At 43.8% G+C, this 13,455-nt stretch overlaps 1 protein-coding gene across 3 annotated transcripts in view; it reads left to right on the forward strand.

Annotated features, from left to right (window-relative positions):
* Nucleotides 1-7,906: 7,906 nt before the first annotated feature.
* DCUN1D4 (defective in cullin neddylation 1 domain containing 4) overlaps nt 7,907-13,455 on the forward strand; it is a 41,606-nt gene continuing 36,057 nt past the window's right edge. For 2 of the 3 annotated variants that reach the window (XM_030947140.1, XM_030947142.1), the window contains exon 1: nt 7,907-7,999. In XM_030947140.1, coding sequence (XP_030803000.1) covers nt 7,975-7,999 — 25 coding nt within the window. In that variant the 5' untranslated portion in view covers nt 7,907-7,974. The remainder of the gene's footprint in view (nt 8,000-13,455) is intronic. The other variant, XM_030947143.1, reaches the window with a different exon arrangement.

The raw sequence follows: 13,455 nt of genomic DNA on the forward strand, positions 1-13,455 counted from the left end.
GATAAACTGGTTGGCCAGATACCTGCTTTGTATGCAACAAAGCAAGGGTGGGAACTTGCTTTGGCTACAACTTCTTCAGCTTTTGTGGAGGTATCATGTATCATGACGTTTCAGAGTGCTATTGCTGCTGCTGCAATAAAAATAGGGTTTTTAAAAATAGGAATGGAACTAGTGTATTTTTTAACTGGGAGATATGCAGTAAGTATGTGTTTGAAGTGTGCACCTTTTTGACTCAAACAGTATTTACATCTGCTGCTATTCTACATTTTATTCTTAAATGAGTTTTACAACAATTTGCAGATAATTGATATTCCTAATGCTGGAGAAAAAGAAGTGACTTTTATAGACCTCATTTTATTAACTGGACATGAGACACTTCAATGCTTTTACAAAGGGAAGAGTAGAGTACCTCTGAATAATGATGGTTATGAGACACCTGCATGAACACACTGATGAAGAATTAAGAACAATCATGCTCAGCATAACAAGGTTTCTTGAGAAGGGAGAAAAGTTGGTTGTAACTTTTATTTAAAATGAACTGTAATGGGGGAAGCTTTGTTTCTTTGCTAGCTCTACACTTCAGTAGGACTAAATAGGGATGTTGCTTTTTTGACCTAGGCAGTGAATTCCCTGTTTGCCATGCACATGTGACACAATGCAAAATGTTCTGTCTTCTCGGGGTCTCTTGGCAATGTCTTTTATATTTAGCTCCTGATCCTTCCGTATATGTGCAGAGCTTCCCTTTAACAATGAGGACATTTTCAGTGCTGTCCAGAGGATGTTTCCTGCTTGTGAGAAGCATGTTAGATAATTTAAGTGACTCATTCAGTTTGGAAACCACATTTGTGATGTTGGGATTTAATATTGTGTGTCTTTCCAGTCATATTCAAGCACACCATAACTGAGAGGCATAGGCTATGTTGCAGGAAAGAGGATGGGGGTTTTTTTCTCTAATTCTTTACCATATAGTTCTAAGAAAAGCTTGAGCATACTCAATTTGATTGTTTCTCAATGTAAGCAAATACAGGCTGGGTTTTTACCCAGGGTTTCTTGTTCTATGGAGGCAGGTAATTGCTGCCAGCACTACATTTGTTGCTCTATTCTGATCATCTATTATTTTGCTCCCTTGTTTTTAGAGCTGTGTTTCTGAGAGTGGAACTGATCACTGGCCTTTGTGGATAGAGGATGTCTGAAAGGCATTTAAAAGTCTCAGTGGTTATGTATTCATCATCTCAGATGTAACTGACAATCCAGTTATTGTTGAACTAATTTCTCACCTACGGGTGCTTTGTGTGTCTTTACAAGCCCTCTAAACTTGTTCTTTGTGTGGCTCCCCAGCAAGACAGGATAAATGATGTTGTGGAGAGATACAAATGATTTTCTTGCACTTTTAGCAGTTTTCTTCTGCAAACACCAGCGTCCCTTGTCTCTTCTTTCTCCCAGCTTGCAAAAGCAGCTGGCACTGGCACCAACGCTGCACAGTGCTCTGAGTATCCTCATTTATTTTCAGCATGCTCTCATGTTAGCTGTGATGCATGTCCAGACACAGGTTTGCCTTTTCATAGTCTGTAGAACACTTAACATTATCTTGCCACGCTATTTAACAATCTCCACAGGCTGTCTCTGCAAATACCTTGTAATGTGAGCAGATTGTTAACGTGAAATGCAAGAAACAATACATATAAGTACAAAAAGGTTGAAAACTCCTAATTTTTTAACAATTAAAAAATAGGATGAGGATATTTTTCAAGAAGCCAGACAGCATAACATGACTTGCATAACAGATCAGATTATGAATCATATCTGTATGTAATCTTCAAAGTCTCTGAGCATACTTTGATGGATTTTTTTTACAGGATTTAGACATGCTCACCCTATTAGGAAGGTTTATGTTGACAGTGAAAAAATCCTAAATTTGAATATTCTTTTATTCTAAGTAGCTTGTGTAGTTTAATGTATGTAATTGGTAGCTAATATTCATTGACATTTGCATTATTTTATCAAAATGATTAAGAAAAAACATGACCACAAACTGTTTGTATACTTCTACACCTGTGGTTAGAATTGGGAAGCTAAAATTAAACTTTATTTGTCCTTACATCTATACACTGATCTAATCCCTTGATATTTAAGTGGTTTAGGAAAATGTGCATTAAATATCTAAGTCACAATCATTCTTTCAAACTATGACAGAAATGTGCTAGAACAGGTACTGCTGCAGGGGTGTGTGACTAATCTTTAGTTTTCTAATCATACTCTCTTCATCTCAGCTTTCATAAGAAAGTATGTTATGAAAGAAGAAGTTTGTGGATATCTTTATGCATTCAGAGATGGCATGCAAATAAAATTATGTATAAAATAAGCAGTATTTACTGAAGGTTTGAACTTTTGCTTGTGTTAAAAGGTCTAGATTACCTACATCTGACTTCTAAATAATATGTATTCTGTTGTACTCCAAATCCCATCCTCTGAAATTCTGTGCAGGTCTGTTGAAGTCTGTAGGAATGTACAGGAAGAGGCAGCAGTACATCAGGGGCCTATCAGTGTGTATCTTGGAATAAAAAAGAACTCCAGGTAACATATATCAGAGCAACTTCTGAGAGTACTGGATTCGTCTGCAGGGTGGAGACTCCACTCTCCCCTTACATGTATTTTCCTGCTTTGACTCAGGCACATTGACTCTGGTGTTGCTACAGAGCACTCCAAAACCTGGGAGCTGCAGTTCAAACCGCTTGGGCTAAGAAAAACCTGAAACTGTTATTTCCCATTTTCAAAAACAGTATTGCAGCAACAAACTGAGCAAAAGTGGGACACACCCTTTGGTTTTGAACCAGACTTGATGTTATTAAAACAAGTTATTGCAGCTTAAGTGTACAGGTAACCAGTTCCCACCTGTCTCACTGGAACATAACTCTGAGAATGTTCATGGTCCTGTGCTGACAGTGAGGGAGCTTTGTGGCCCCAGAGAGAGGTGCTGGCTGATTTGATGCACCCCCAGGGTTCAGGAAGAAATTCTTAGCTGCACTCAAGCTTGGCTTCTTAGAGTTGCCTCATGATGAATAAAGAGAATGTAAAATTGAAAAGCTGAAAAAACCCTATAACTGGAACTAAGAATTTAGGTATCAACAGCCCTGCAATATGATTTTTCTCATGTATGTGAAATAACATTTGTTTGCAGGATGTTACAGAAGGACCTTTGGGCCAAAGTAATGTACTTGTGGAGCAAGTGTTAGAGAACAAACCTTTTCACTTCAGCAGGGAACACAGTGTGGGTCCATGGGACAGGGAGATTAAAATGAGGTGAACTGTTTTATGAGTAGTGCTTTGAAGCCGTTCATATAATCTGCAGCTCTGCTTTCTGCCACATGAGGTCCTCTTTTGTCCCTAATTGGTACAGTTTGCTGACAGCAAGCAGGAATAACTCACAGGTGTTAGGTTTTTTCACTGTAACTCTGAGGGTGAAAAATCTTTTCAGAAGCATTACACAAACCTGTGTTGACTTGGGTATCAGTTACCTCTTCATATCTGCAAATGATTTAGAACTGTGATTGCTGGGCTTCTTGTAGGCACTTTGTTTATTTTCTTACAATACCCTGCACTGTGCTTTGTAACTGCTTTATCTGCTTTCTTAATGTTCAGCAAATTCTTCTTTGTAATGTTTTTCTTTGCAATACAATTCGCTTTCCCCTCCGACTTGTAAAACACACCATGGCATGTGATTCTGTGTCTAAAATTAACTTTCAAGCTTGTTTCTAAGCAAAGCAAGATGAATTAAAGTATTCAAGAGATAAAATGGCTTTAGCAATCTGGAGTCTGATATCCATTGGAAATAGAGTTTCCTTTTGGAAATTCTTTCTCAGACAATCTGCATTGTTTCTGATAGTGAAGAAGATACAACTAAGTAAATTGTTCCTCTTTCTCTTGTTACCAGTATTTTTCACAGTCTACAATTAAGGGTTTTTTAAAATGTCGTTGCCATTTTAGCTATCAATTTAAAAAAGCAGTGCAAACAAAAAAAAAGCAAACAATGGCAGTCTTTTTCAGGAAAGAAGGAAAGAAGAAAAGAAGTCTGCAGTTCCAAGGTTGATCGAAGAGTGTGCAAACTGGCATATGCATTTACTGCCACTCTTCACTTCCATGGTTTGTTATTCCTCTTCTGTGCATTGATGGGAGCACTTGCACATATGTGTAGTAAGCCAGATCTGGATATTCAGCTGGCTGGGAAAACAAACAAATAAAAAAAAACTTAAAGAAGTGTTAAGAAGTTTGTTTTGTTTTGGGATTTTTTGCTTTTTGGGAGCATTAAGGATAGTCTTGCTCTTTGACCTACCTTGCTATTTAGCAGTCCAGGCGATTGCACTGGCACAGAATAAAGGATGCCAGGAGGGTTAGTATTAAGACACTAATGCTGGAACTGCTTAAGCTGTCTCAGTCCATGTGGTGGTTCCACCCTGGCTAGATGCCACATGCCCACCGAAGCCACTCAGTCACTCCCCTGTGCAACTGGACAGGGGAGAGAAAATATAATGAAAGACTTGGAGGTTGAGATAAGAACAGGGAGAGATCCCTCACCAGTTAGTGTCATGGGCAAAACAGATTTGAGTCAGGGAAATTAATTGAATTTATTGCCAATTAAAATCACAGCAGGACAGTGAGAAGTAAAACAAATCTTAGGAGCACCTTTCCCCCGCCTCTCCCTTCTTTCTGGCCTTAACTTTGTTCCCAGTTTTCTACTCCTCCCGCACAGTGGCGCAGGGAGATGGGGAATGGGGGTTATGGTCAGCTCATCATGTGTTGTTTGTGCTGCTGCTTCCTGCTCAGGGAGAGGAGTCCTTCAGCTGCTCCAGGGTGGCGTCCCTCCCACGGGAGAGGGACAGTCCTACACAAACTGCTCCAAGCTGAGCTCTTGCCATGAGCTGCAGTTCCTCACGAGCTGCTCCAGTGTGGGCCACTCTCCCACGAGGCACAGTCCTTCAGGAACAGGCTGCTCCAGCACGGATCTCCCACAGGCTCACAAGTCCTGTCAGGACCCTGCTCCAGTGTGGGCTTCCCACACCTTTCTTTTGGGCATGTCCTGCTGCAGTGTGGGGTCTCCACAGGCTGTGTAGGTGGATTGCTGAACCCTGTGGAGCTCCATGGGCTCCACCATAGCCTCCAGGAAAATATCAGCTCTGCCACGTGGAGCACCTCCTCCCCCTCCTTACTGACCCTGCTGTCTGCAGAGCTGTTTCTCTCACATGTTCTCACTCCCCCCTTCTCTGGCCACGATTACATCTGTGCATTAACTTTTTTCCCTTCTTAAATATGTTACCACAGAGGCATTACCCCATCACTGATTTGTCTGTCTTGGAGCTGTCTGCCCTTGGCTCTGTCAGACAGGAGAAGTTTCTAGGAGCTTCTCACAGAAGCACTCCTGTAATCCTGCCATCACAACCTTGGCAAGCGACCTAACACAACGATTGATCAGCCATGACCTGATTGAGCTGCTCTATCTCTATGTAAAATGAAGCATTTCTACATTTTATAAACTCAGGCTTTAGAATTTTGATTTTGTAGCATCTGTTGGCTTGGAGACCTCCATAGTGGTTTACAGCTAGTGGTAACAAAGGGGATTATTTATAACTTCTTGAGGTGCATGTTTTAATGGGCCTTGTTTTCATGGGGCAGGCTTCTGGCTGATGCATGAATCCCCTGTTTAGCAGGCAGAAGCTAAGAAAACAGTTTGTTTCCCTATGGATTTCTTTGCAGATCTCATTTTTAAGGGTCAGGGATTATACTTGTGCATTCAAAAATATATGGAAGTTTTGCTTGTCAAACCTATTTGCTTTACAATCTAGAATGAAAGTAGTTACAGAAGCTATAGTCGAAGGAAATATTTTTACGGCCAAGTAGTATCTTTCATTTTAGACTAATATAAATGGGGGGAAGGTACAAACCTCTCTGTCATCAGATACAACCAGAAAGGGTTTTTCTGTGCCACCTTTCTTTACATCTGTATCAATTTACAGCTTTGTAAGGGATGGAAGAAGTTTTCTTTTTGAATATGTTTTTTTTCTGAACTAGCAGCCTGCATGCTTTTTATGGTCAAGTGAACAAACAGACACCCCTAAAGGAATTGTTCCTCTTAAACCAGAATTAGATCAGATGAACTGCTACTCAACGGTGCCCCTATTGGGTATAAGAACATGGGATGACACATACTAATGTGAATGTCTGGCATGTGGGATGTTATAGAAGTACCAAAGAAGTGAAACCTAGCTTGCATTGCTTTATATTTTTTTGCAGAGGTTTCACAGAATCACAGAATGTTCTGAATTGGAAGGGACTCAAGGATCTCAGAGTCCAGGTCTCAAGTAAATTGTTCATATGGGGACTGAACTCCAACCTTAGTGTTATTAACACCAAACAACTGAGCTCAAGAAAAGACGGTGAAAATAGGAAAATATCCTGAGACACAGGCAGGAAGTTCTATAGAAATCATTTCAACAAGTTAGTGAGTAAGTAAGAATTTCAAATAATGTAAGCTTTCATTGCTCTGACATGGGTTTTAGTACACGACTTTTGAAAAATGGATTCATTTTATTGTGGACTCCACCCTCTTCTCTGTAAAGCAGGCAGTGGAAAACAAGCAAAATAAATTATCTGCACTTGCACATTCTGACTCACTGAGTAAGGCAAAGCTTACAAAAAACCCCAAAGAAACACAAATAGGTCTGTGATCAGTTAATTCAGGACTGTATGTTCGTGCATTACTGCAGAGGGACAATTACCTTAAATCTGGCACTACTTCAGTTTCGTAGTCCTTGACTTTCTTTTAACTTAACCTTTTAGTGGGAGGGTTTTTTCATTACTCAGTTATTTTTAATCCTGCACTGCGCACAGACGCTGCTCTAGCAGTCCGTTCACATCAGTGTTTCAGCGGCGGGAGGTGCCAGGGCCGGATTTACCCCGGACCGCCCCGGGACGCTGCGCTCGCAGGCCGAGCAGCAATGACCGGCAGGGAGCCTTCCTCCCCGGCTCGGGGATGGCGACCTTGTCCTCAGCAGTGACCGGCAGGGAGCCTTCCTCCCCGGCTCGGGGATGGCGACCTTGTCCTCAGCAATGACCGGCAGGGAGCCTTCCTCCCCGGCTCGGGGATGGCGACCTTGTCCTCAGCAATGACCGGCAGGGAGCCTTCCTCCCCGGCTCGGGGATGGCGACCTCTCCTGCAAGGGCAGGGAAAGGAGGGAGAGAGGCTCCACGCGGTACATTTCCAGGATGGAGAACAATACCGAGGGCATGAGCCGCTGCCATAGTCCCGCACGAAGCACCCCTGGCCCCAGGTATCCCCACCGCCCAGCCCGCCGCTGCTGTAACATTGACCTGACCCTTGAGTGCGTCCGGCTGGCGTTGGCAGCTTGCCATTTTTCTCCCTTGGAAGAGGGGGATGGCAGAAATAAGGAAATCGTTCCAGGCTAGCCGGCGATTTGGCCGCATGGCGCGGGGAATCACTGAGCAGAGGGGAAGTGCCGCAGTCCGGCCCCCCCGGCCCGGGCCCTCCCCACCCGCGGCCCTGGAGGGCGGGGCAACCCCACGACCACGCCCTCGTCCCCGCTCAGCCAATCGCATCAGTGCATGGGCGCGGCCCTTGGTCCCCATAGCCAATCAGCGCCGCGGGTGACACAAAGTGGTGCTCTTTGCACGCGCTTTAAAGGCCGGGAAAAACTGGCAGCGCCAGAGCCCAGTCAGAGCGGAGAAGGGCGTGGCCGGCTCGGCCTTCTAACCAATGGGAGGCCGGGGCGGTGGTGAGGGGCAGGCGGGGGGAGAGTGGCAGCAGCCTCACCCAGTCAGAGGGCGAAACTCTCCGCGTCCCCCGGCAGCGCGGGCCAATGGGCGCGGGCGGTGGGCGGGGCTGGGGTGTCCGTGCCCAGGCTCTGGATTGGGAGCAGGGCAGGAGCCGGGCCGGGCCGGCAGCGTGTGCAGCGCTGCACGAAAATGCACTCGGATGCCGCTGCTGTCAGTGAGTAGCGCCGCGGCCGGGCCCGGGCCCTGGTCCGCCGCACGCCCGCTGCCCGACCGAAAGAACCACCCGGCTGGGGGCGGCTTCTCTTGCCGCTGACCCGTGAGGCTCGGCCGAGCGCGCCATCGGGACTCCCGATGCCGGGGAAGGGTTCAGGCCCGCGGGTGCGGGACCGTCGCGGAGCGGGGCGGTGTGTGCGTGCCTGGCGGTGGGGCTCCCGCGGGTCAGCGGGAGCCCCGCGGCCCTCGGCGCGCTCCCCCAGGGGGCGGGGGCGGGAGCGGGCGGGGGCAGCAGCACCGGAGAGGGCCGGGGGCGCTCGGAGGGTGTGACGCAGTTTGCCCATCCCAGCTGGTGAGCGGGTGAGGCTGCGGCCAGCCCTCGTAGCCGGCTGTGAGAGAGCCGGGATTGCCGAGGGGAGCGCGGGCCGCCGAGCTGCGTGTGTAAGGGAAGACGGGCAGGGGTGAATTCAGCGGGTTCCGCCGGGCCGGTGCGGGAGAACCGGGCTGCTTGTGCGGGGGACTGGAGCCGCGGCGCATGGTGGGAGGTGGAGTCCCTGCGGCGGCGGCCCCGCGCAACGGGGCGGCGGGAGGCGGCCTGGCGGACTACAACTCCCAGCGGGCCTTGCGGCGGCGCGGCGCCCTGCCCCCGCCCCGCGGACCCCCGGCCGGCCGGGCCGTCCCCGCCCGCCCTGGGCAGCGCGGGGTCATCGCGCCACCTGTTCTGGAGGAGCGGAGCGAGGGCTTTGTCTCCGCAATAGTTTCTGCATGTGCGTTCCGAGCAGCAGGGACCGCCTGCTGTAGGCGGGTTGCACGGTGCATGGGTCGCGTATCTGCGTGGCCGTGGGGTGGCCGGGGTTCAGGGATAGGCACCGTCCTCTGGACAGACCTGGCGGTCGTCCCGAGCACAAAGCTGTCCTGCTCAGCGGCGTCCCTGGGAAACCTCCCAGGAACGTGTTCTCACTGCGAAAGGATTTGCAGCTCTGAGATGCTTTATTACTGTAGAACTTGCTTGTGGGAAAGATAATGAAAATTGAAGCTTTGATCGTGCGTTAGTGAATGGTGGTCCGACTATTGGAAAAAGTCCTGAAAGCAGGGCTGCAAAGAAATGCTGCATAATGCCTGGATTTTCTTGAATCCTCCTGTGTCTCTCAGAATGAGATCTCGTACAGGGGCAGCCTGGTAAAGGCTCTAATTCATAAGGTTATATCATTTTTAGTGATTCTGGTTTATTTTACCTTTATATTTAGGGATCGTTATGTGTTGGTGGTGAAGGCTGCCATTAAAGCAGGAATGACTGTCTCATATTAGAAATAGAAGGATAATTATTCTAGAAAATGCCTTCTGTTCAGTGTCTTTTGTCATGTGCCCTGTCAAAAAAATGCACGTCCTCATTATATACACATGTGAGTTACAGTTACAAATATTCCAGAGCTTCCTCATGTAGGATGATTAAGCGACATATTAATTTTAAAAATTTTTAAATTTCAGTTTTACTTCAGAAAACAGTAAGAGTAGTCTTCCTCAGCCTTCAGCTGTTACTGTCTTTTAATTAAAAGTGTGCTGCAGAGTGATCAGATCTTACACCTCCAGATTTTTTTTTTTTTTGTTTATGTGTTATTTTAAATAGATTTTTTTTTCCTACATTAACTAATTTCATTATCTGTAGCTTCATAGTGGTTGGGTTTTTTCATTGATCTAAATGCTTGAAGTAAGAAGTGTTCATAGCATAGTTTTGCACATACAGAACCTGGCGTATGGTAGAGTCTTGACTGAAGGTTTATTTTGAGACACCTTTTTGATCTTTCTTAGATCTTTATCTGGTTTTATGATATAAACTCCATTAATATGCTTTTGCTCAATCTCAGTTTTACTTTCTGAATACATACCTTTATATGAGGAAATCAACTTTGCTTTTTTCTGTTGAAGATGTTTGCTTAAAAGTTTCTTGTAGCTCCTGTAGCTATAATTGGAAAAGCCTTCTCTGTATAAGACCATGTAATAGGTTGAATTAGGCAGCTAAAGTTTTTTTTTTACTGCTTCTCTTCATTCTCTTGTATCAGGGTGAGCTTTATTTGTGTAATTGCAGCACTTCATTTGAATTTATTTTTGTCTGAGTACTTTTTGCGCTCTTAGTGAATTATTAATCCCGTGTTTTCTTTAATTCCCCTCCTCCCACACTTTCTTTGCAGGTATTGAAAGCAAAGACTTTGGGCTTTTTCAAAGCATTAGTTCCTAGTTTTGTTTGAGTCTTCAAGTAGAAGAAGATAACTCGCTTAATTTGTCTGTCTTGGTGCTTGCCAAAAAGCATAGCATTAGGAAGTACAGTACATCCTGTGAAAGTGTTCATCTCTTGTATCCAGTTTAAATATTAGAGCATTTAATAGTGTGGTTATTTCTTCTACAGGAAATAAGACTACTTAAGAGGGGCTTGAAGCAGAACTCTTAATTTATATGTGCCAGCATTTTTGTTGTACTGTCCAATTAAATTGTTTTATTTAGAGTTATGGTCTGATGTTAGACAGAATTTTTACTTTTGGCTCATAAAGAGATGGAAACAGCTACTAGTTCATTCAGTGGGGTGTGTGTGTATATACATATCAAATTGTGTGTATATAGATGGTTATATATATTTATATAGAGTTAGAGCTGCCAGGCTTTAGCTCGTCCTGGGGAACTGACTGCTGTGGCACACTTGATGCAGATGTGTCACTGCATAGACCGTGGGACTGGGTCTGCTGCTCATTACTGCTCATTAGCTGCTTCCCTTGCTCTGTTGTAGGATCACTCTCTAATCCACTCAGTCAAATGTACCTGGGTTAGCCCTTGCCACTTACTTAAGTTGTCTAAACTGACTGGTTGATTTCTTGCCTGAAGTGGGTTAGGGAATGTGGCCATGGCCAGTGCTGCTGGCAGAGCTGTGGGATCAGGAAATGTTGGCAGGGAGGAAGAAGCAAGCAGCTGGGACAGTGATGCTTTTGACTGGCATAGCTGTTCCTAGGCTGTTGCAGCTCCATCCTGAGCCGTATACCAGGTGTGCACGGTGCTGGATACCCTCTTAGCAGGTGCTTGACAGGGTTGCATTTCTGCTGAATTAGCTAGAGCACAAGATACAAAGTTTGTATTAGCTTTATGCCCTTTGTAGGGTGCCAGGTGACACCTGGCATGAAGTTAAGAGTAATGCTTGCAAACAGCTCTCAGGTCATGGCAGCCAATGATGCAAAACCAGCTCACTGACACTTGTTTGAATTAATCTGATGGTGGAATAAGTGTTAGACTGGATGGACATTTTCCAGCAATGGAAGCAGATGTTTTGCACCAGAAACACACTTAGTGTTAGGTCTTTGCTATATAGCACAAAACACCCCACCAAAATCACCTCCTCCCAAGCAAACCCAAATCCTGCCATGAGCCGGTTGGGCAGAGTATTTTATCCTATATGTTAGTATAGGAGAATTAGCCTAGCTCTTATTTGTTCCATTTGAGTTCAATGGAAATGTATTCAAACTAAAGTAGCAGTTACACAAATTTTGCCCTGCTTAAATTGTTCTAAAATTATTAACTTCAAACTGCTATAGATCTTTTTGTAAACAAGCCTTCAGATTAGCCTCCAAAACCACCTAGGTAGAATAAAGATTTGTTTCTATGGGGGCAAAAAAGAATTATGGTTTTTTCCTATCTATGTAGCATGCAGTGATCTTAAAATATTTTGTTGCAGTAGTTATTCTGAGTGGTAATGCCAAATGTAAAGAGTTGAATGTGAATGTTTACTTTTAAATTATTTTAGAGTACGTGTAGTAACTCCTACCATATTTTGTTGCTTGGGTTTGGGTTTTCTGTAGGGTTTTTTATTTACTAGCTTAAGTCAGACTGTGTTTTGCTTCAGAACATTTTAGGCTGTTATGTTTGCAAAATGTACACAAATTTGCAACTGTGGGTTTTGGATACTGCTGGTGTCAGCAGTAGCTCTGAGCTTGGTGCAGTTCTGGGTGCAGGCAGGCAGGAGAAACATTCTGCAGTATCATGTCTTCAGCTTTAATGGCTAGGTCCTGATGCTCCTCAAGATAGGTTGGATCATCCCATCTAATTGCCTGTCCTTGCTTTCCAAGCTGGAATTCACTTCTGTTTTCCTTACTTCTGAATCATGCCCTTTATTTGACCACACCAAATCAAGGGAGACCCTGCTCTTCAAGCCTGTTGTCTGCCTGCCTTGACCCAAGGCTTGTTGTCCCATGATGGACTGGGAGAAAGGATTCTTCTGCAGGTTGGCCCTGGTATAGGCTGTCACTGCCTGCAGGGATACAGCTACAGACACACTGGAAATAGATTTTTAACCCTGTCTTTGACAGGAATGCAGAGTCAGCTCCTGTCTGCTGTGTACTGCAGTTTGGGATTCTCAGTCTTCAGGTGTGTTGTTAAGTTTTTGTGTAAATAAGACTGATGTACATTTTTCTTTTGCCTTCTGTATTTAGTAATGAATACAAAAATTTTGCTTCCTGGACATGAGTGTTGAGGGCTTTCACCAAGTGTAGGTTTCAGATCTGAACTTCTACGTTCATTAATCAATTCATCATTCATCAATATAAATTGTGTTGCTGTTAGGATAATTCTGTAAGTAGACAAGTAGACTACAGAATATAAAATGGTACATTTTGTAGAAGATTCTTTTTTGAGTAAGTAAAGTTTATTTAAAGCTAACTAAGACAACAGAACTTTGAACTATAATTGCCAGTACTACTACAAGTTTTTTTTTCTTTCTCTGTTACTTGAAAGCAAGGAAAACAATTGGATAAAAGCCTAAGCATGCTATTTGAATTTTTAGGTATGAGTTTGCCTGATGTGTGTTTTCTATTAAATTTTGTTCTTAGAAGTTTACAGCTGTATCTTAGTAGTAATAAGAATTACTACTCTCTTATTACTACTGCTATTTCTATATTTAAGTTTTAATATTGTATATATGGCATATCTATTAGGGATAACTATAACTATTTTAGACTTACTGTTAAAGTGAGATTTTGTATAGGTTTTCTATTTGCTTAAAAAAGTAGCAGCTTTTAAAGGAAACTTGGAGTCAGCTGATATTATTTACTACTATTGTTAATTTCTTACTAGGTTTTTAATAGATTTTACTGCACCTTGTAGCTGTGTCCAAGCTTTAAATTTCCACAGCAGGATCTAAGTTAAAGGTTTTGTTTAGGCAGGTACTTTTTTTGTGGTTTTTTGTTTTGGTTTGGTTTTGGTTTTTCTTGTTTGTTTTTGTTTTCTTGGGGTATTCAGATGTTCATTTAAGTAGTTTGGCAACACATTGCTCCTTCTGATAAAAAAATAAAAAATCGGGATTTGACCCTTGAAGTTTTTTCGTTTTTTCATTTCAGATAGGAAAGTAGAGTATTTGAGTCCAGTTTACCTTTAGACTTTGCTTATGTTTAAGTTACATGGAGTTTTTTGTTTTCTGTATTG

The sequence above is a fragment of the Camarhynchus parvulus genome, chromosome 4, assembly GCF_901933205.1.
Source record: "Camarhynchus parvulus chromosome 4, STF_HiC, whole genome shotgun sequence".
Taxonomy (NCBI): domain Eukaryota; kingdom Metazoa; phylum Chordata; class Aves; order Passeriformes; family Thraupidae; genus Camarhynchus; species Camarhynchus parvulus.